Source organism: Etheostoma spectabile, chromosome 24, assembly GCF_008692095.1.
Source record: "Etheostoma spectabile isolate EspeVRDwgs_2016 chromosome 24, UIUC_Espe_1.0, whole genome shotgun sequence".
In the NCBI taxonomy this organism is placed as follows: Eukaryota; Metazoa; Chordata; class Actinopteri; order Perciformes; family Percidae; genus Etheostoma; species Etheostoma spectabile.
In genome coordinates, this window is record NC_045756.1 from 10,097,994 (window position 1) to 10,122,113 (window position 24,120).

Sequence of the window (24,120 nt, forward strand, 5' to 3'; positions counted from 1 at the left end):
TGTGAATGGTGAATGGTTAAGCGCATGACGATAAATGGATGGATAAAAATGCATGTGAAAATATACCTGAGTTCCAACCCAAGTGTTAACATCAAACTGACAGTTTATATTCTGGATTAGAGTATATTCTTTAAACGTGTAAACAGGAAAAGTTGGTCCAGAACTAATAAAAATCTTTAGTGACATTTTCTAAGTATATAATAAAGTGGACTTAAAATGGCATCTTAAAATCAGATGACCTAACTGTGTTTTTGACACAAGCAGCTGTATTTAGGGAAGTCTTTCGGTTCTGAGCTAGGTGTGCATGCCACTCAGCTAAATGTATTGCCATCCCAGTTTTCTAAATTCACAACTGGTAGAGGACATTTACTTTACTTTGCCTGGACTGGAAATACAATTTTCTTTCAATCTGAGTTTAGACTACTTTTGAATAAATAAATAAAAATAGACCTAGATCAAAGCTAATCAATCAAATAAAATCAAAGTAAATAGACATAGTTACATACTATATGTAAGTTGTAAGTGGTGGCCCAATATCTTTTTCCAATTGATCCAGATCAGGTTCAAAAATACTTCCCACACCATGTACGTCACAAGTTATTAACATTCAAATAACATTGTCACTGCTACATAATTCAAAAATCACTTTTTCTTGCAGATGAAAATACTGTAACAATACCAAAGCATCTGTTTCTGGACTGCAAAATTAGCTGTAGAAGTTTACAGGAAAATTCCACAAACATTACCAAAAGTTATATAAGCAGGCTTTGAAACGCTTTAAGAAATAACTACAGGCCACTGAAGCTCACAGTTCTGGACAGGCTTATAACCTTTTGAGGTCCATCGACACTAGAGTAAAAAAGGCTGAGTCCACTCAGCTTTTGGCAGTGGTTGCATCTTCTCTGATGTGTACATCTTACACTTTAAACTCATGGTATCAAAGAGAGAAAAACAAAACATCCTGGGCTCTGATTGGTTAAATCCCAGCAGTTAGGATTCTGGTCTCAAAGGCAGTGTGGGTCTTCATTCATCACATCATTCAGGTGTACTAAGGTAGGTGCAAAATATGTGCACATGCAACCAAAAATCAGTGTTTACCTCTGTACATTTCAAAAGGTCAGAGTGCAGCTTAGTTGTTCAAAGGTCTTATAAGCTTCTGCTATAAATAGCCTACTATAAATTAAATAAAGCCATACATTTAAATCCAGCTTTTCGAACCTTTGTCCATCAGCTACCTCTTCACTACCACAAGCAGTCATTTGAGATTTTGCTAGGTGGACAAACAAGGCTTATTCCAACCCAAAGGTGCTGGTTTCTTCTACAGCGGTCAGCATCTTCTCATACAGCATTGAGAAGGACGGGTATGGTGGCATGTCCAGCCGGTTGAAGCAGGTATGAGCTCTGAAAAGAGACCACAGGAGTGATAGCATACACTGGTAACCAATTTCACTTAGTGTGAGCAGCACGTTCCTTATTGCAAATATCAAATTTCTTTGAAACGGCTAACCTGCTTCTGTCAAACTACTGTAACAAAAATCACCTACCAGCATCTTTGAAGCTTACTATATTTCTTATAACTTTGTTTAAATAGTACCAGATCAGTACTGTTTATTCAGTACAAAAACAAAAAGTGGTAAAAATCTATTCCAATAAATTCCATAAATATTCTGCCCTAATCTCCTTGGCCAAATTACTGACTGTTGCCTTGTTCCTTTTACTTTGTATGTACTATTGTACTCTAACTAAAGTTATTGTTTTGGTTACTACTTTTACTTCTTTTTGGTTCTAAACAGTAACAGTACATTTACTCTAATACATTTTTGGATACTTTAGCCTAATTAAATTTTTTTAACTTTCGATAATTCGTATATCAATCATACTCCAAAATCACAGTAAAAAAGATGACGGCATGAAATTGTGACCAAAATCAAACCCTGATGAGCATTGTGTGATTTCTGTGTTTACCTGGGCAGGGCTGTGACCTTTCCCCACTTCTCCACACAAAACCTGCGAGGTCCATTGCTGCCACGCAGAGAAGCAAAGCCCTCATAAGGAATACTGGATGTACCGGTCACAAACTGAATCGGCACAGAGGGGAAGAAGGGAGCCGGAGGGAGAGAGGAACAAAGATGGAAAAAGAGTATTAGAAAACTTAACAAAAGAGGTGACAAAAATTCCTGTTGCACTTTAATAAACAGACAGACACAGACAAACACACACACAACCAGACACACACACACACACACACACACACACACACACACACACACACACACACACCACACACCAGTTTGAGCCATTTATGCTATTTAATGTTTTTCATATTTGTAAATTTGTATCATAATAAATTATGGTTTATTATGATATTGTCTGGTTCTGTCTGTCACGGGTGAATTGTGATTAGGATACAGATATGGTGCCTCAGCTCTGCCTATTTTAGGTGACCACCTACGTATACAGGTGTCAGTGTGGAAGTGATTTGTAATGAGGTGGCGGGAGTACAAGGGAGACAGTTTTTTTAACCGTGGTATCTGATATATATGATATATGATATATGATATCTAACAGAACGAACTTTGAACATATATCTATCTATCTATTAAACACACACACACAAACAAACAAACAAACAAACACACACACACACACACACACACACTTACACACCTGCAGGAGCCGTAGTCTCTGTTCGTTGTTGAACCTCTCCACTGCTGCCCAGAACCACCGGATTACAATATGGTTGTCATGGTAACCTAAAATAACACATTATGTCATGTAACTATTTAACTACATTGGGTTGTTCCCCTTTTCCCCCTAGGGAGGTAGTTTATGGTTTTCCAGAAGCACCTTTGTGCTGACCAAAAGTCCTTCTCCATGGCTTCTCTAAACTTCTCCCACACCTGCTGCGGGATAACCCCTGGTTACTTCGTTTTGGGAATTTGCGTTAACTCATTATTATTGTTCATTTTGACAGCTGTATCTTTTCATTAATGTAGTCTAATAAACAGCCCATTCATCCATCTTTTATTCCATACCTCCTCTGTACTCTGTGTTGTTCCTCCAGTCTGATAAGTCAATCTCAGCTGTGCCGGCGATCACCAGCTCCAGCTCCCTTGCATCAAACACTGATACTAGCCTGGCATCCACCACCTAGAACACACACGCACGTGCGCGCACGCACACGCACACACACACACACACACACGTTACATATCAAACATATAGTTGGGAAAAAGCCTAAATAAGCATCGTAGTAGTATGTAGTTGTTGTTAGATGTTAAATTAGGTCACACTAAGCCATACTTCGTAGAAACCTCTGACCAGACTGTCAGTTTGTTGCACAACTCCTCTCTCTATCCTCCACTTAACCATCTGCTCAATGTATTCCTTTTTGTTCTTCTCTGACACAGGGATGTTGGCTCCACCAGGCTTCAGCTCCCTTTCTGTTATCTGTGGTAACACACACACACACACACACACAAAATTAATAAATAAATAACTCTTTTTTTGTCAGTTTTGAAAGATGTCTATTTTTGTGTGAATTGAAAGTCTGTCAGAGACTTTCCCAGTTCACCTGCACTACCCGTTTGGGCTTACCAGGTCTGTCCAGAGTCTCACTGTCTTGCCCATGTGTATAAATGGAAACACATTCAGAGCCTAACCTGTCCAAAGACTTCTTCATTGACGGTGAAGGTGAGGTCCAGCATGTCTTCTATGTCGTTGTCCTTCATCCACTGAAGGGACTGGTGAAACTCCTCGTCCAGGTACTCCAGGTCACTCAGGTCACAGAGACTATATGGTGGGAAATGAGAGTACAGTGGGGTTCAAAAGTTTGGGCACCCCCAGGGCGCCCAAACTTTTGCAGACGCCCTTTGTTGTTTTCTGTTATTTTGAAAGTGTAAATGATGGAAATAAAATCTAACTTTTTGTGACATATTATACAAATGTCTAATCTGTCATGTGATGCCTTTTGGAGATTTTCCATCTTTTCTTGGCTTCTTTATCCACATTAATACAAATTTTGACTTGGGGTGCCCAAACTTTTAAACCCCACTGTAAGTGTGTGTGTGACCTGTTGGCAATCCGGGTCACATTAAACACACACTGGCTAAGAAGAGAACCGGACAATTGCAAGAATACTCAACTTTAACTTGTCAAATGAGTTTAAAATTAGTTTAATAAGTATGTGTATGTGCATCAATGTCCATGCATCTATGCTTTGTATTTACACATACATGCGCAGTAGGCCTTTATAGAAGGGTCTAGTGAAGAAGGCATCCAGCAAGTACTGATGTATCAGAGCCAAACCAAGAATGCGACCACTAAACCGGAACCTGAAACACACACACACACAGACAAAGTTAACCAGGATACTAGAAATCACATCTGAGCTTTACTGTCTCTTGTATGTGTTACTGTGCGTGTACAGTAAACCTCACCATTCCTGGTGATTGTCTACAAATGCGGACATGGGGCTGATCTGGACAGTGTAGGTGTCATTGGCAGAATACTCAAATAAACCATAATAAGGGTTGAAGAGCTCCCTAGAAACCAGGAAGAAAAACTCTCTGGAAGGCCCGCTGTAATCCAACCTGCAACACACACATTTAGATCAATCCTTACATTACCATACATGTCAGTAGTGTTTTGTTGATGTGTTTTGGCGATGAGCAAACATGTTACAAACTATTCTAAAATTATTTGAGATAAACCAGGGAAATACCCTTATATCTATAGAATATTTCTGAATAATGAATAGTGCTCCATGTTCTAATTATTGATAGCTTGATTTGATAAATTGGTAACAGCAGTTCTAAATATATCAGAACTTGATCGTTTGGAGTCTACATGTATATTAGAATTCTGTTTTGCCTAAAAATATGTTTAAAATGTAAACTTATGTTCAATAATTTTGTTACATTTATAATTTAGATTGAACAATCTATTGTTGTGTCAATTGTTGTTCTGATGAAAAAGAAGGTTTAAAACATCAATTTATCATATATTAGAGTGAGGGCCTGAAGTTAACTTTTTTGACCACCTGCAACAGTTACTTTTTACCAGCCATTTTTTTGCCTCATAAAAGTGAAAAACAGGAATTGATGTGTCTCTTTGATCCTGTCCTATTCACGGTAGCCTACTCGTGGACATTACGTGCTGTAGTAGGAGGGCCCGTTTTGATTATCCAGCATAAAGACATAATTTCGTATCCTGGGCTGGGACACACATTCATACTTACTTGAACTTCTTATCATTGCACCTACAATAATGTAGCTGTCCTCAATTTAGGTCATCATGTACATCTCTTATGCGTTTATTCATGGATCCACCGTGTGTGATTGTGTGTGTTTATGTGTGTGTGTGCTTGCGTCAGTCGCGGGAAAAACAGAGCAGCAGCCCCGACCACTGCAGAGAGTCTTGATTGAAACAGCAACAACTTTCAACAACTTGGTGTTGTAAGCGTTGTAAGCGGAAAGCTAATGTTAGTTTAACTAAGAGCTAATATTCAGCTAACCGCTAGCTGACACAGCACGTAAAAGACCCTCGAAATATTATATACAGTACCGTATATATAACGGAATAGCGTTATATATAATATACGTCACGTCAGTTCTACTTTACATGTGTTCATTTAAAATACAATCACTCAAAACTTGTCTTTGTTATTACTGTAAAGTTTTAATTTAGCTGTAGCCTGCTTTCCCCACTGTTTAGTTTGAGTAACGTTATTTTAGACCAGTGGTTCTTAACCTGGGTTCGATCGAACCCCAGGGGTTCGGTGAGTCAGTCTCAGGGGTTCGGCGGAGGTCAAGACACACACCCGACTCATATGATTCGTGATGACACGCCCCGCTTGGCCATCATCAGAAGGGTTCGGTGAATGCGCATATGAAACTGGTGGGGGTCAGTACCTCCAACAAGGTTAAGAACCACTGTTTTAGACTGAATCAAAGCCAGCGGTTAGCCGGGAAGCTAACACCGGTGGAGGCTAACCGCTCTCTTAATACATCCATGAGGCTAACGGCTGACCGCTAAAAACATGACAGATCGTGCCGTACAGTGTAGCGATGTATTAGCTAAGGGATCTGTTAGCCTCCATCGGGAAGCTGACACTAGTTTAGCTAAAAGCTATTTTGGCTAACTGGTAGCTGACAGCATGATTCAGTCTAAAATAACATTACTCATACTAAACAGTGGAAAAAGCAGGTTGAAAACAGACTTTCTTTAACTATCTATGGGAACAGATTGTGCAGTGTTGTAAATCCACTCATTCTTGATATTATCTGCACATGTACGAATATCTTGCACAGGACGGATTGTGCAGGCAGAATGGATCGTGTACCGACATTACCCGCCAATTGCAAAATTCACCCACATTTAGCAGGTGGTCGGGTGTTAATTTCAGGCCCTGATTACAGTAATAGTGGAGCATTACTAATTAATACATGCCAAAGTGAAGTGTTGTAATGAACATTGTTGTCAACTGTTGATGTCAATAGCGTTAGTTTGTGATGTCGTAGCAACCGGTAGCAACATGCGCGTTCATGAGCTTCTCTTTCGTGTTGCTAACATACATAGTTTGTTCTCTTAATACATCCATAGTATAACTAGTAACGTGGCAAACTTATGAACTCACCTTGTCTAAAATATCATGTTTTCGTTGTTCTTGATCATTCACATGCTTATCTAAATACACAATGGATGTATTTAGAGAACCAAGGAGATGTAATCATTATATTGTGCTACTAGTTAACACTAGCTAAGGTTAGCCTGCAGTCATTGACATGAACAGTCAACAACAATGTTCATTATACCACTTCACGTTGGCATGTATTAATTAGTAATGCTCATCATAATAAATGATGAATGCAGTGCTGCCAACTTTTCCCCAAACCTTGGAGTGAGATGGTGGGGGGGGAGGGCACCCATATTTTGCTACATACAAAGCAATTTCTTTGGGTCTTTCAGCATCATTATCCTTGACGGTTTAAATTGGGATTTGTTAAGGGTGGGGCCAGGAATTTTTTTTGAAAAATAAACCATTAAATGGCCCTTTCTGGAGAGTTTTGTGCAAAAGAAATGGAGAAATCAAGTCTTACATGATATGTGCAAAACTGTAGGGTTAAGAGCCTTTGCATTGTTTTAGTATCAACAGGTATTACGGCATTTAGCATTTACAATAATGTTAATCAGTCATCACTTGATTACACATTATATTACCTTATGATAACATAACTGACCCAGACAATGAGCCAAACATAATGAGCCACATGAAGAGACAGTGGCATAATATAACAGTCGCAACAGCTGAGAAGATCTGGGTCTGTGGTGAACAAGTCCATGGGTCCCTGGTGTAGGGACCAGGGACCCAAAGTTAAATTAATGTTGAGGGATCAACTAAAACCACTGAAATTCTAAAGAATGAGAACCACTAATTTACATAAACTCTAATCCTTTAACCTTTGTGCCAAGGCTCAGTAATGTTTGGCCCTCATCCTCTGTGCCCCACTTACTCTATTTACTTTTTTGGGAAAATAAAGACTATTTGTTCATTTTATAAAACATTGAATGAATTATTTACAGTTACATTTAGAGATGCACAGAGGTTAGAGAAGCACAATAGTGGCCCAACGTTGCAGTATTGTATAGTATAGTAGCCTATAGCTCAGACGTGTTTCACCAGATTTCTGCTCATGTTTACAACTTTGTGCACATTTGGAGAGTTGTAATATAGTCTGCTGTGCATGTTTTTTCTCAGCTGATATGGTGGATCTCATTCAGACTGTCTGGCCTACTTGGATCTCTGGTCTCTGACAAAGTTTAGAGGAGGCTTTACGCTGCTCATTATCGGAGATCCATGCAAGGATGCAACGTGTCACTGCCCCCAGCAGAGCGAGTACACTAAAATGAACTGAAGTTGCTACACTACCAGCCGCGCTGCTCACCTCTATCTTTACAGTGAGAGTGGACACGAAGCGACGGACGGGTCTGTGATACTCAGAGCTCATACCTGAAGCCGGGAAAATGCACCTGGGATGGATCGTGAAAAAAATGTTCTCAGTTTGCGACATTTCGAAAATTCCACAGACATGGAGCGCTCTTGAACCCCCTCACAGTCTCTGAAAGCACAACTAGTCGATCACGAGTGGCTCAACAGGTAGATCTATAGATAAACTCATCTTTCAGAAATTTGACCGACCGGGTTGACACTTCAGCGTGATAAATCAGGGGTGTGGCCTGTGAGCGTGTGAAACCAGTTAAATGCGTGTGTCTCACGGCCAATGCGTGAGAGTTGGCAGCCCTGTGAATGTAGATAACCAAGGAGATGTAATCATTATGTCGTGCTACTAGCTAGATACTAGCTAATGTGCTACTAGCTAGGTTTGATCTCGCAAATAAAACTCGATATCTTGCAAAACTAAGTCAAGATCTTGCAAAACTGTTTGTCCCTAGTGCATGTTTATTTTTTATTAGTTTTTTTTCTTCCTCCGGGGCTCCGTAAGCTTCAGAATGCTATACCATGCCACGCTCAAAATCGGCACCAAGGATATGACAATGCCACTGAAGGGCAAAGGCACTTGTAGATATCATGATGTTCAGTGCACGGGTGGCAGAGCGAGTGGATTGAGTACAGATCACTGTCTTTTAATCCAAGTCAATCTGGAGGGAGTCCAATAGAAGTGATGCATACATTTGAACTGGATAAGGAGGCTCACATCTCGTAATATAGTTTTAATATTCCTAGAAATTCAGTTCCACTCATCATCATCAAGTGTTTATTAGTTTCTTCAGATCCCTTTCCAATGTCTGCAAATATGTGAAAATCTGACACCTTGGGATTCGGACTTGCAGTACCACATCCCCAAAGATTGTAATATTCCACGAGATACAAATCCCGCCAGTGATGACAATTCCCTTTTCCAACCAATCTCACCAATACATAACTTTGGATTTTGCCAAAAATTTGATGAGGTATATGGATCTAGTTTAAACAGCCAGGTCACTTGGGTCTTAACAACATTTAAATGAGAGATTATCGGATGTGTTTCTGCCTAACTATACAGTTTGCCATTGCTTTGTAAGGGCAATAATTGGGCAAGAACAGATTGCTCAATAAAATACTAGGGTAGGGCTCTCTCAGGAGGACTGGGCTTGATGCCTTAAATTAAAAGCATAGTAATAATACAACATCTTTGGTAAACCTAAATCTCCTCATATATTGGGTCTTTGTAATTTATTAATATGTGGCCGGGTTTTTTACAATACCATACAATGTCATTGTTTTCCTCTCAAACATTTAAATTTGATCGGGGAACCTCCAGAGGAAGAGATTGGATAAGGAAATTCAGCTTGGGAACACAAACCATTTTTATAACATTGACCTTCACTGCCTTTGAGATGTTGAAAGTCACCCTTCTCCTGTTACAGAGACTGGAACATTTATGCATTAAATGCATTGGCATTAAATTAATCTTTAAGTAAGCTGCTTTAAATCTTATATATGTGATCAGTCTCAATTAATCTCATGTTAACGATGAATCCTCCAGGTACGTTAAAGTCAGCCATGACGTTCCACAAGGCTCGGTGCTTGGACCAATTCTATTCACTTTCTATATGCTTTCTTTAGGCAATATTATTAGGAAACCCTCAATTGACTTTCACTGTTGTGCTGATGATACCCAATTATACCTATCACACAAGTCAATGCTTGCTCTTTGGGGAATTACTGGAATTGTTAAGTGTTTTAAATTATAGAGTGTGGTCTAGACCTACTCTATCTGTAAAGTGTCTTGCGATAACTGTTATGATTTGATACTTTAAATAAAACTGAACTGATTCAATAAAAGCACCTGTGGCGCAAACTTATGGAATTCTGAATATTTTGCTCTCAGAAAGTGAACAAGACAGGGCTCAACCTTTTCTCCTCTGTTGCTTTGTTTAGCCATAGAGGTAGGTAGGTTTTTTCTTTTGCGTGGAGGATAGCTCAGGGCTTGTGCTCTTTTCTGTCCATGAAGACAGACATATGAGAGGAGCAGCAGTAGGAGGTACCCACTTGGTGGGCCTGAAGGTAGCATTTGACCAATCTTTTAAATTTAGGCTATTATTAAAACAGAATAAAAGAATAACAATTTATAGATATGTGAATGAAATAAATTGGGTAGCACAGATAAAATTGATGATAAAATAAAAAGGAGGTGGCTCCGGCAGTCCTGGAAAATACAATAAAATAGAACAAGATTCCTAAAATATAAAAGTACTTAATTAACTGGATAAATAGATGTGAACACTGAATGAAATAACGTTACATGAGGTATGACGAGTGGAAATGGGGTGAATGGATGGTGTTAAATATAAGAATGTATTAGTGGGTTGTAAATTTGGATTCTAATGGTGGTTTGTTTTAGATGATTATCCGGTGGCTCATTGTGTTCCTGGATGAGCTGGATTGTGAGTGGCTCTCTGGATGTAGTTTTTTGTATGGATGATGTTATTCTCTAGAGTCCGGACATTCTGTGGATGTAATGGGTGCTGATGTATTGTGCCATTTGTGTTGCCTTGTTTTTTCCTTGTGTAGTATGTTGAAATGGTGTTGTAAGGCTGAGGTCCAGGCTGGTGCTGCATAGTCAAAAATTGATCTGATGTATGTTTGGTAGACCTTGAGAATGACTTCTGGTGATGCTCCATGTTTGTAACCGCTGAGTACTTTAAGGTGGTTGAGTCTTTGGTTTCCTTCTTTTTCCAGGGTATTGATGTGGGTGGTCCATGACATGTTTCTTTGAAATGTGACTCCTAAAAACTTTGCCAGGGTCAAGGGAGTGTGGTGGAGGGTGAGGATTTTGCAAAAGCCAGCTTGGTGAATGCTAGGGATGAGCCGAGTACCCAGCTGAAACGAGTATCCGGCACGGATAAAGCACCTTTGCCGAGTACAAGTATTATACGAGTAGTACGAGTCAATATCCGTGCTCGGATTGAATAAAACTCCTCAACTGGCCGCGCAGCGTTCTGTGATAGTCACAGCGCCCCTCCCCCCCCCGCCTACAAACACGCTCGGCTCTGTCACACACACACAGAACAAGGAGAAATGCGCTCCCTCGGCCTCTCACTGTGTGTGTCTCTCTCTCTCTCTCTCTCTCTCTCTCTCTCTCTCTCTCTCTCTCTCTCTCTTTCTCTCTTTCCCGCTCCGTCAGTCAATCGAGTCTGTTCCATTAACGTTTAGGGTTTCTTCAGCTTCAGGTTTGTTTTTAACTTCGGTTTGTAGTCCTTACATAGTGACCAGTAGATTTCTGGTGAACGTGGGGTTTGTAGTCCTTACATAGTAACCAGTAGATTTCTGGTGAACGTGGGTTTCAGACATGCTGCTTGGTTTAAATGCAACTCCCGTTGCGTCTCTGCCATCGGAGATTTTTTTTAACTCTCAGCTGCCCCCCGTCCCCTCTCTCTCTTTCTCTCTCTCTGTGTCTCTCTCTTACACACACACACACACACACACACACACACACACACACACACACACACACACACACACACACACACACACACACATACCTGGTGTGGAAATGAAAAAAAAGAAAGAACTAAAAACAAAAAAAAATCACACTGATCATAAAAAAATTAAAAGTTAAAAAAAGAAAATTATACTGAGTATGAAAACTCTTGTTCATTACATTTTACTTCATAATTGCAACCACATGTGTTGTATTCATTGTTGCCAAACGTTCTGTATATAGTTTGTTTGTTACCATGACAACACCATTGATCTGAAGCTCGATGCTGTCATGTAAATAGTTTTCTAATCAGCAATAAATATAACAATTTCTGATCAACCCATATCAATTGCATGCTTAAAATAACATGCTGGTTAAAGCCCCGCCCATTTCAAGACCACCCGACCCACTTCCGGGTTAAATCTGACCACTTTTGGGTTCAGCCCCGCCCAGTCCGAGTACGGATACGGATACGGATACAGATAATTCATGTGGTAAACAGATACAGATACAGATGCAGATAATGCAGTACTCGCTCATCCCTAGTGAATGCCCAGGAGTCCCATGTTTGTGTGCAGTGTAAGGTGTGCAGTGATGGTGCGTTCAAACCGTTTTCCGATGTGGCTGAGGAGGCTGAGAGCTGATTTAATTATGTTTTGTGTCCGGTGATCTAGATTTGAAGGTGTGTCTGCGTAGTTTTCTTTTCCTTTTGATCAGGTGAAGGATGTGGGTGGGAGCTGTTGCCGTGGTATAGAGGTGGCCAATGTGGGTGGCCAAGTGGTCCATTAACATCCCTGTGGGATCTGATTGATGTCCTTGGTGTGTGTGTTGATGTGATTGCTTTTTCCAGTTTGCTTTTCTATAGTTGTATTGTGGCTTTAGTGGCGTGTGCTGGAGTGAAAGGGAGAAGGTGGGTCACAGTGAAGTTTTGGAGTGTGACTGAGAGGTCTGGTAAGGAGAATGTCCATTGTAGGGTAGATAGAGTGGATGTGAGTAGGTCTGTCATTATAGAGGATGGTGAGGTAAGTGGTGTCCAGTCTTTCCTTGCGTGCTGTTCCTCATTTGTTGGAAGATTTGCAGTTAAAATCCTTGTGTTTGGCATTGAAATCACCCAGTATGAGCACATTTCTGTTGTTGTTAGTGATGGTCTTGATGAGTTTTTCAGAGGGTTGCATTCCAGGGGGGCAGTAGCTTGACGTAATGAGCAGAGTGTTGGATACATTTAAAAACACTGTGGTGGCCATGTACTCATTACACAGTGCTTCTTGTTCAAGGTTAGAAAGGGTTTCTGTGTATTCTATGCCCTTTTGCACCACCCTCACGTTCTGTTGGTCGTTCTTTTCTGAAAATATTAAAACCATCTTACCATTTTAAAAGGTGTTTCTTTTCTTATGAGGCTACTTTGACCTGTTTCTCAGTTAAAATTTGATTAAGTTTGATTTTTTTTTTCCTTATTCCTCTGATGTTGATGTGTTCAAAGTTGGCAGCCATAGAGCCACAGAGCTCTTGACAGACTAACTAACGAGGTGTCATGGTAGGGGGGGTGGTGCATAAACTTATGCTTTATGCGGGTGATATATTTAGGGGCCGAGCGCCGACAGTAGCGAAGGCCCTATTGAAACTGAAGGAATTATTATTCTTTCTTTTTCCAGGCAAATTAATTGCCTTTTTGAGGGGCTTAACATACTCAAAAAAAGTAAAAAAAGTTTCGACACGTCGAAGTGTCCTTGCGCAAGACACTGAACCCCGAGTTGCCCCCGGTGCTGCGCATCGGAGTGTGAATGTGTGTGAGTGTTTATCTGATGAGCAGGTGGCACCTTGTACGGTAGCCTCGGCCACAGTGTCTGAATGTGTGTGAATGGTGAATGTATCCTGTATGATGTAAAAGCGCTTTGAGTAGTCGTTAAGACTAGAAATATATATAAATACAGCACATTTACATTTACATTTACATAACATTTGAACCATTTAAAGTAGTGTTGTGATGTCATTGAACTCAGCAAAGAGTCCTTTCTTTATTGGTGATGGTTCGGTCCACCTCCTATTCTTAAGACATGCCCCTTTTATAACATTTGCACCGTTTAAGGTAGAGTCTTGTGTGACGTATCAATGAACTCAGCCGAGACTTCCTTTGTTATTGGTAAAGGTTTGCCCCGACCCCTGTGATTTGGCCACGCCCCTTTTCACAGCTATTGAACTGTTTGACGTAGTGTCTTGTGTGAGGTATCATTGAACTCAACAGGGTGTTCCCTTTTCAATGGTGACGATTTGCGGTGTCTGAGTGCCGCGCAAATGCACGGTTGCAAGGAGCGGCATCCGCCAGTGACCAGGATGCGCACAGAGGAGTAAGGGCCCATCAAACGCTGTTTGCAGCTTTAATACTTTTTGTGTCCGAACCTAGCAGATCACTACTCTGGTTCATTGACTCTTTTTCAAAATGTTCAGGTTATAAGGTAGGTTATATAGTTAGTCTATAAGTCCAAGTTCAACGTGCCCTGTTGCAGCCAAACAGGTGCATTTCAGTGGCCAAAGCAAGGTTTACCTACCTATCTCCCCCCCCCAGTTAAAAAACCTAGTTAATTTTAATTTGACTCCAATATTGAATAAAAGGTCAATTTTTTCAAAAAATTTTTGTATTCCCGTGCGGAATTACGTTATACAATCTCTTCCTTTGGAGGTTCCCCTGTCATATTTTAAACGGTTCAATAGACATTTATATGGGATGGTAAAAAAACCTTGCTACATCTACATATAAATTATAGGAACGTCTGTCTGTCTTTGTGTCTGTTACTTGCATATCTCTCGAACCGTTAGTCCAGAAGAAAGGTGTCTACGGGACAGAGTAAATGCAGTGCCACTTGATGCTGTTTGGATTAGAAATGCCAAAGTTATCGTTAAATATATCTGTAAAAGAAGCACACATTGGGAAAGTAACCTGCACGCCACATTAGTCCACACATGCAGAACGGTACGCTTAATAGGAGCAATTATATAATCAACGTTATATGATTGCTGGATATACCAAAAACCATTATCCCCATTATCACCATTACAAAACCTGTCTGTCAAAATGTATCAAACTGGCAAATACACATCCGATAATCACTCTTAAAAGTTATTTTGGACCAAAGTGGCCCGGCTGTTTGAACTGGATCTATATATCTAAATGTATTTTGTGAAATCCAATGTATTGATAGATTTTCCCTTTTTTGGAGGCACTGGCTGGAAAAGGGAGCTGTTACACTGGGGGATTTGTATTTTGGTGGCATATTAAACTAAAGTTAAAGAGGTCAAAGGTGGCGCCAAATCCTTTGAGGATGTGGTAGAGACATTTGAAATTCCCAGGTCTCAATTTTTCAGATACTTGCCATCTGTCAATGGGGATTTTATGATCCAGTTCTTCAGCCACAAAGGCACAAGAATGTTTAGATAAGGTGTTGATGAAATATGTGAAAGGTCATGAAGCTTCTGTTTTTTTTTCTATAGGATCCGATTATTACACTGGATAATGACTAGAAAGAATTTGTCGGAATATTAAAAGTATGTGACAAAGGGTTCGCCTCATTCAGTTTAAGATGCATTATGCATTATTATGCATTACTTCTATTGGACTCTCTCCAGATTGTTTAGACATGGATTAAAAGACACACCAAAGTGTTGAAAATGCAAGACAGGGAATGGCAAATTACTTCATGTCCTATGGTCCTGTGACAAGATCCAGGAATTTTGGACCGGGATTCATGATGGTCCCGCTACACGTTCTGCGATGCCATGTTCATCTTGCTACGCTCTGCTGTGCCCAGCTACGTCCTGCTGTGCCTTGTAATGCCGCACAGTGCCCTGCTATGCCATTAACTACTACAAAGAACTGCTACAAACTACTATTTTTTCTATTTTTGTTATTTCCACTCTTCATTCTAACCCCAACCGGCCCGTCAGACACCGCCTACCAAGAGCCTGGGTCTGACCGAGGTTTCTTCCTAAAAGGAAGTTTTTCCTCGCCACTGTCGCACTGTTGCTTGCTCTGGAGGAAACTACCAGAACTGTTGGGTCCTTGTAAATTCTGGAGTGTGGTCTAGACCTACTCTATCTGTAAAGTGTCTCGAGATAAGGAATTGATACTATAAATAAAATAAAATAAAATTGAAATTGAAAAATAACCTATGTCTGATTGCAGGGACACAGGTTCCATTCAGCCCAAGACTATTTGTTCTAGGAGATGGGTCAAAATTAAGAGGGATGGGGAAAAAAAGTTGAAATGATCTGAGAAGCCCATAAGAAGCTGGGTCAAATTAGTTTAATGATAGCCATTCAGATCATTTTAAGAAGATGGAGGAATGAAGGAATGCCTTCAATCCAGGAGTGTGCTTGTGACTAGTGGCAGTGTTTTAAAAAATGTCATATTAAACGGTTTGCAAGATTGAATGTCTACACTAGGAAATGGGGAAAGTATCTGAGTTTTCTGGAGGGCTCCTAAGAAGCCAGGTGCTGTGGAAAGGTGTATACTTTGTGCTTATTGTTTTGCCATATATATTTATTTGGTTTAAAGCTGTCTATTTTGTCATTATTTTATTATTTATACAGAATATTATCATCAATATCAAGGGGGGGATGTGTTCATGGTTGAGGTGTTCTGCATCTTGTTATAAATTTAAATAAAAACCGTTAATCATAAAAAATATAAACCAGATAGTCCAGGAAATGAGCTATGGTGCTCACATATGCAAAAGTGTTGTGGTTTTCATGCTTATTCTTCTTCTCCCCCTCCCACATACTCACCCCTCCTCCCCAATGAAGCTGACGTAGAGCTTGCTGCGCTGCAGGTCTTTACGAGAATAGCACATAATTTGGTTGAAGGCATCTTCAAGCAGATGATCACGACGGATGATCAACCTGAGACACAATCACAAGCAATTAAGTGGACAGACAGAAACATATAATTGTGTAAGCACAAAAAAACGAGAAGAAAGGTCTGTCTTCAAACAAACACATTACACCTACTTTAGCTTCCCTGGTCCTTGGCCATAGCCTTTAGTTTCCAGTTTTCTGTAGAAGTTGCGCAGTTTGGCTTCAAAATCTCTCTTGTAGGGTGCTGGGGCTCTGGCATTAGCTCTCTGAGTACCTACAAGCAGAGAGAAAGAGAAAAGTTGTGACTGTGTGTGACTGGACTCTCTGGGTTGTATTTTAACTATATAAGCGCACGGCGTGAACTACCTGGTGCAGGTGCGTTTAGGATGTGTACGAATACACTTTTGCTAGAATAATGGCAAAAAAGGGTCTGTGCGCCAGGCGAATGGTTCAAAAGGGTTGTATTTAGTGTCTTAATTAATCCTAGTTGTGTTTTGGGCATAACATGTAATAAACCAATCAGTGTTAATAAACCAGAGTGTTCTCTTCCATTAAAGCCAGGCGTGCTTGTACTTTGGCGCGTTGCTATTATAATGGCGGATTTTCTAAGCAGCAAGGAGAGATTTTCAGGAGAAGAAACTGATCTGATAGTGTGTGAAAAAAATGAAAGCGCACGAGAGGCCTTCAGTCTCTTACCAGGCGAGTTCTGTGGGGAGGAGACAGGGGAGCCTCGAGGTGACTGGCAGTAGCTTGGGTGAAGTAAGGCATGAGGAGGCACATAGGACATTACTTCATCTTCAAACAAACTGCAGAGGAGAGAGGAGGAGAGACAGAGCAATTTAGCATCACAACTAGCATGCACCATGCTCCCGGCGGACTTTGGTTGGGTTGTTGCTGATTTGCCTTTTACTGTTTTTTTAGTAAGGCCCATTTATGAGTGGATAGCAGCTCAGAATAATTAAATACTTACCAAAATATGACAATAAGGGTAGAACTACAGTACATCAAATAATGTGAAAAAAGTGGGACCTCAATGGAAGTAAATCTGCATTTACTAAAATTAACAATATATCAAATTCAGATGCAAAATACTTCCTCAAATTCGACATGCTGCAAAAGGTAGTGTTTAAAATTCAGTGTTAACATCCGGGAACCCAAGGAATCTAGAATAGTAGTTTTAGCAAAACAATTATTTTGTCTATTTCATCACTAAATTCAGTTTTGAGACTTTTTTATGCAAGAAATGTAATGGGGAGAGTTTGAATATGGGCAGTTTTACGAAAATTGATGGCCAATTACACATTTGCTCTTATGTTGTTGGGCTTGAGAAGCACTCATCGGCTGACCAGTGATACTCACAGACCCCGCTGTCAGCTGGAAGTCTCATGGACAATCGTTTGTCATTCAGGTCTGATAATGTTTCTCTGAACACTAGTCTGTCCTACAGGTGTACATTTGTATATTTATTTTTATAGCCTAGATTTGTTATTTACACATACTCTTACATGGCTATGTTAAGGACAGACCTATTGCTTTGCTCTGGGCAGGACAGAGCAGGAGTCAGAGGAGTACGAGAGCAGCGTTACCAGCAACTCATTAACGTTAAGCCCATAATCACTTGTGGAGCTTCATAACTCCAAAAGGCAGATAACCACAGGTTGCTGTTTATCTTATGTTTTGTTATTTGAACAAACAATTGAGGAAATAAACTTACCCATATGTCTATTGGCTGCCACCAACTAGCTGTCACATCAGACTGGAGCTTCTCAAATCCAACAACATCAGAACAAATGTTTAATTCGCCAGTTGTTGGCTGCTACTATGGCAAACTCCCGTTCTAGATTCTAGAATCAAGTGCTTTTCCATGGCTTCCCGGATGTTAACACTGCATTTTATACATTGTATTTTGCATTGGAATTTGTTATATTTAAAGATTTTACATTGAATTTTTGATTCTGAATTTATGAACTTTTAAAAATGTGTTCTCTTTTTTTTAGCAAAAAATTCAGATACATAATTTCATTCTTACTAGTCTGGCTATCACAAGACGTTAGAGGAAAAAGTAAGGAGAAAGGTGGATGGGAAAAATTCAAAGGAAAGAGGGCCAAGTCTCTCGAGACTGATGCAGCAAAATGCAAAAAGCTCCCAGAGCTGTGCAGTGCAACCGCAAGCAGCAGCAGTAATGTCGTAGTTCTAGACGACCAAAGTAACACTGTATAACTTAGCCAGAGTGTAAAGGACCATTATATGAGGCTTCCTTTATGCCTATCTTAGCAAACTGCATAGTCAGCTATCAACATGAGTGTGAAATGAAAAGGATCGTGCCATTTAGTGCTGTCAAACTTAACGTGTTTAATCATTTCTGTTAGGTTAAGGTTAGGTTGCTGCTACAATGAATGCTTTGGTATTGAATTCAATGGGAAAACATCAGGCATACATTAGTACTTCTTATCGTGCTAATAAACAGGGAAGAGGGCTAAATAATTCAACAAAATTTAACTGTACTGTGATGTTTTATAATTATAAGTTTGTGTAATTTGGGGTTTCTGTAGCCAGTGACATAACATTATTTGTATTTTATTTTCAATGCAGATGTAATGGCATTGTACAGTTTTTGTTTTCTTTGAAGGCTGAGGCTTAATAAACAACCCCAATTATCATCATTGGTCTAGAGATGTTACTTGCTGTGAATACCTTGTCTCATAGGCTACAGTATAGAGGCTACAGTATTGTGGCATAGTATCAGGACATCCTGGGTGGGGTCTGTTGTCAGAGATGGGAAGTAAAAAATTACAAATACTTCGTTACTGTACTCAAGTATATTTTTCAGATATTTTTACTTTACTATTTATTTATTTTTTTGGTGACTTTTTACTTTTACTCCTTACAATTTAACACAAACATCGGTACTTTCTACTCCTTACATTTCACAAAACTGGCTCGTTACTTCAGTTTTGTACTAAAAGTAGTCTATCAGGTGCGATTATGAGTGCATGTCAGAGAACAGCGCGGACACGCGCCTCACACCGCAAGCCGCCGCGCACGGCACAAGGAGAAGTGAGAGAAAAGAAAAAGAGACAGACTGTCCGGAGGATAACCAGTTGCGATCGTGAGTGTCTTTGAGAACTGTAAGTCATATAACTGATGTCAGTTCATTTAAGCCTGTTTTTGTATTGGTCTATAGTTCTGGCACATTTAAAAGTTAGCTTGATTGTGTTCTTCACCTGTTAACTAGGCGGCACCTGGCTGTTGAATAGATATAATGGCGATTGTTGAACGTCCTTGCTCATTAAGATAATGTAATTAATAGTGGGTTTATTGTTATTATTTACTTGCATATATCATTCCTATGCATTGTGTATTGTGGCCTTTACAATGTTATTTATTCCGACTGTTAAAACACAAACAGCCATAGCAGAGCTACCCACGCCCATGTTTATTCTGATGCTTGATTGTAATAAAGCATCAACAGAGAGAAGTTGTCATAACAGACACACCTGGGCTAAAGTTGGAAACCAGAATCAGCTTTAAATCCAGTCCTAATCTAGTCCTCACTAAGTTTAAAATAATTTGACTGGAGTTAATTGTTATTTTTTTCGTCATCATTACCAAATTGAATCTAGTTGGTTGGAAACATACACAGACTTCTCACAAAATCACATTTTAATTCATATCTTGCTACTCGGTCAAAATCTTATTAACCTGGAGTCCCAGTCTCTATCACAATAAATAAGCTGTATGTTTTAGGCCCATTGGCAGACAGCCATTTAAAATGTAGGCAATGGCATATACAGAACCTTTTTCCATGTCCACTGTAGTTTGTCAGCGGGCTCTCTAGTAACATCTGTGTGGTCCAGGTAGCTTTGTCATTCGCAAGGCTACTTTAACTTTTATACTTTAAGTAAATTTCCAAGCCTCTACTTTGTAACCTTTACTTGAATAAAGAAGTTAAATCAGTACTTCTACTTTTACCAGAGTATTGTTTAACACAATCTTCTACTTGAGTACGGGAAGTTAGTACTTTTGCAATCTCTGTCTGTTGTGCACAGCTGGTGGCAAATGGCCGGATGATGGGCCTATTTAGGAGAAAGTCCAGGGCTGTTTTTTAGCCCCAGTTCATCCCTGTCCTTAGTGACTCTTTAACTATATCTTTTAACTGGATTAAGGACTTTAGTAGTCAGACGAGGATTTTGAGTTGTTTCCGAAAACTGCTTTCAGCGGTGACAAAGAGTAGGCCTAAGTATAAACACATTATCTCAGTTTCTTTCAAGTCTCTGTGGGGATGATGTCTTTCTTGACATACCTAATCGCTTCATCAGATTCTGTGCATTCATTTTCTTTACTGTGAGATGCGTAGTCGGGCTGGGAATAAACCGGACGCCCTAGCGATTGCACAGCAATTTTAGAACCTCCATAAACGCAGACAGAAGAGTACAGTTTATTATCTGAAGTCTTTGTTTTAAGTTTGAAGATAGCATAGTATAGTATGAGTATAGTCCAGAAAGATGGTGATTGTTTCCCCGTTGGATCTCAGCAGAGCTCATTTGTGCGCAGGGCTCAGCACCTTGATGCAGTCTTGGTAATAGTGAAGTTAGCCATGTGGCCCGTGGTTTCCCATCCAATCTTCATGGAGCCAGACTATGCGAGCACATCCTTTCCACAAGCACAACCTTTTGCAGCTGTTGTGTTTCTCTGTCTTTTAGAGCTTGATCCATCAGTCTCTGCTATCCCCAGTAACCTGATGTTGCACCTCCTCATCCTTCCCTCCACGTTTTCAAATTTTCAAATTGCTTACCACCTTGTCACCTTGTCTGACTACGTTGATAGCCCACCTTTTACCTCTTTGATTGTAGCCTTTACAACAATTTGTATTTTGTTTGTAAGGAAACTTAAGTCATCGTAATTTTTTATTTCAGATTTAATCATCACTGATATGTCCACCGTTAGCAAGAAAAGCATCTCTGATTTCAAGGCCACAGCTTCCATCTTCTCTGGGCTGTCTGGCAGGGTTGGGTCATTCGAGTTCGGGTGATGCTGTAACTCAAAGTCGAGGCAGCGTTAGACCTGGATGATGTGTTTATATTTGCATATTTTTTCCGCCTTGACCCACATATCAACTATTTTCTTATTTCCGAAATAAAGCAGATTTGGTTGTGTTGTGTGTATTTGGAGCACTTTTCTGTATTTGGTTGTGTGTATTTGCAACACATTTGCTAAATGCTGTGCATGTGTTGTCAAATTAATGAAGATGTTTTCTTAATTTGTTTATGTTTTGTCTATTTGAGTTTTATGCAGTACGTTTGGCCCTGTCGACCACCGTACATGTCGGCTGCGTAGACAGTATGATCTGCTGCTGTATTAACGTTAATCACACAAGGAGATATAAGTTATTGTAATTCAAACAACACAACAGCATTATAATACACAAAACTATTAAGGCATTTCTGTAATATAAATCAGTATTAAATTTTAATCCAGTAGTTTAACAGTTTTTTTTCTTTTTCTTCAACAGGTGTGTCGAAAACTGTTCCACTGTTGATGTGTGTCCCCCTACATGAGCCTGAACCAAACAGAGGGGGACACTAAGCATTTTAACAGGAGGCCAACATTATTCGACAGGGGAACAGACTTCAACCTAACACCAGTATTCTGTAGATAGTTCTACTAAAGAGCTAACTGGAGACGAACAGTCATTCAGAATTAACCTTCTTTAATTCTCTGATTTGTTGATTTTATGGCATGTTGTAACATTGTGGCAAGTTGAGCACAGACAGAGCAGACTGGATAGGTTGAGAGAGAGAGGGAGACAAGACCCGTGCCAGTTGAGCAAGAGTTTGCAAAAGGTCACATGAGTAAACTGCGTGAAAGGGTTTATTATTTTAGTTAATATGGATTATAGCAAACGTGCAAATATAATGTATGCGCTTGCAAAATATATTTCTCTGAAAAGAGCAACAACCAATGGGCAAACACCAACTCTCACGTCATCACTTTTCTGATCATGGGTGTATGACCGACTTTCACACTTATATGCCTATGGAAATCAGAAATGAAATCGGGAAGCAAACATCAGAGAGGGATGGAGACACTGAGAAAAGGTAAGATGAAAGGAATCAGGTCTCACCTTAGTAGCATGACAAGATCAGCATCACCTGACAGCCTGGCCAATCCTGACCCTCCATCTGTGCGTATCAGCTGCACCTTGTCCCTGTCAAAGAAACATTACACTAAGACAGATGCTGGTGACTATCTTTGTTTGTGTGTGTGTGTGTGTGTGTGTGTGTGTGTGTGTGTACCTCAGTGAATGATTCCGGTTGAAATCAGGCTGTCTCTCCTGCAAAATCTCAAAGATGTTCGGTTGTCGAAGAAACGACACAATCTTGTCATTGTAAGCTGAAAAAAGAATACACATATTGTTAAGGAAAAGCTCAGGAGCAGCACAACTAATTTCACATATGATTCGGGAGATCTTGATAAATTACAGTGGAAACACACCAGACACTGAAGCGTAGCAAATAGCCGCAAAGTGTAGATTCTGCAAAATTGCCTGCATTTCTCCGCACCGGTCACAAAGCGATCTTTCTCCTCTAGGCTCTCTCTCTCTCTCAATGCGTGTATACGTATGTGTGTGTGTGTATGTGTGTGTGTGTGTGTGTCTGTCTGTCCGTCCATTGGTCACTGTCTCCTACTCACTGAGTATGGCGAGTATGCCTAGATTCCCTGAAAATTATGGAGTCACAAAGTTGAAGTACTACTCTGCCTGGAAAGATTATGAGGTCAGGTGTCTGTCTGTCTGTCCATTGGTCACTGTCTGAGTATGACAAGTGGATAGTGCCGCAGATAACCTAAAGAGGGAGACGGTCGTGTGACTGTAACATTTGGATGGAGTACAACATCGCCAGTGTACATTGTAGTTGATAAGTACGCTGCCACACCTAAGCGTCGTTGCCAGACAAAATGTATTGAGTGAATTCCAGTCAATCAATAAACAGTAAGCCTATTATAGCCTTTAGGTTTAAATGTATTTAAATTCATTCAATAAATGTCCCAGGCCCTTTATCCATTATACAAGTTGCTCTTAAAGTACTGACATATAAAATAATACGATAAATTAAATTTTAGTACATCATCAGCTCATGTGGCCTGCACTGCTGGAAGAATGCATTGTAACTCTAACATTTATTGAACATTGGCGCCATCTACTGGATCATTTACACTAATTGCCTTACTTTTTATTAAGCTTCACAGCTCTGTTTACATGTAACTTTATGTACGTATGCGTATATGTATGCATGTGTACACTTCACCAGTGGTTAAATTGGCCTTTGTGGGGAGGGGGAGCCCTTTTTTACAGTGAATGGGCCAAAATTAAATTTCAGCCGTAAAAAGATTTTCATGTTTTTTTTTAAAAAAAGGGGTTTTTTTTCCTTAATGTTTTTGTTGATTAGTTTTTAAAAAAAAGAGAAAACTTTACAATTCACTTCTTTTATTTTTTACCTTTAGGTAATGTTAACGGCATTTTACGTTTTTACCCCCTGGAAATTTTATGAAATGAACGTTTAAAAATTTTGGTTTGGGCAATATGTAAACATTTTTTTAAACAAAAAAATTATTTTGTTTGGATTTAAGAGAATCAGGGCCCCTTCTATTCGTGCGGTCGGCGCCCCCCGACTTTTTTTTAGCATTTAAACTTCTCTCCTGCTTTTGGAAAATTTTTGTATGAACATTTTTCTTTTTAATAATATGCTAAATTCTTTTAAAAAGGGGAAAAACACAATCAAAAAAA

At 39.8% G+C, this 24,120-nt stretch overlaps 1 protein-coding gene across 1 annotated transcript in view; it reads right to left on the bottom strand.

Moving 5' to 3' along the window:
* Nucleotides 1-586: 586 nt before the first annotated feature.
* The window catches only part of LOC116673667 (E3 ubiquitin-protein ligase HECW2), a 78,112-nt gene continuing 54,578 nt past the window's right edge, over nucleotides 587-24,120 (bottom strand). The window contains exons 14-26 of the mRNA XM_032505884.1: nucleotides 22,631-22,727; nucleotides 22,459-22,542; nucleotides 17,031-17,140; nucleotides 16,488-16,608; nucleotides 16,266-16,379; nucleotides 4,440-4,592; nucleotides 4,236-4,334; nucleotides 3,663-3,792; nucleotides 3,304-3,450; nucleotides 3,036-3,150; nucleotides 2,668-2,753; nucleotides 1,966-2,078; nucleotides 587-1,401 (exon numbers count right to left, since the gene is read on the bottom strand). Of these exons, the coding sequence (XP_032361775.1) occupies nucleotides 1,290-1,401; nucleotides 1,966-2,078; nucleotides 2,668-2,753; nucleotides 3,036-3,150; nucleotides 3,304-3,450; nucleotides 3,663-3,792; nucleotides 4,236-4,334; nucleotides 4,440-4,592; nucleotides 16,266-16,379; nucleotides 16,488-16,608; nucleotides 17,031-17,140; nucleotides 22,459-22,542; nucleotides 22,631-22,727 (1,481 nt within the window). The 3' untranslated portion in view covers nucleotides 587-1,289. The remainder of the gene's footprint in view (nucleotides 1,402-1,965; nucleotides 2,079-2,667; nucleotides 2,754-3,035; nucleotides 3,151-3,303; nucleotides 3,451-3,662; nucleotides 3,793-4,235; nucleotides 4,335-4,439; nucleotides 4,593-16,265; nucleotides 16,380-16,487; nucleotides 16,609-17,030; nucleotides 17,141-22,458; nucleotides 22,543-22,630; nucleotides 22,728-24,120) is intronic.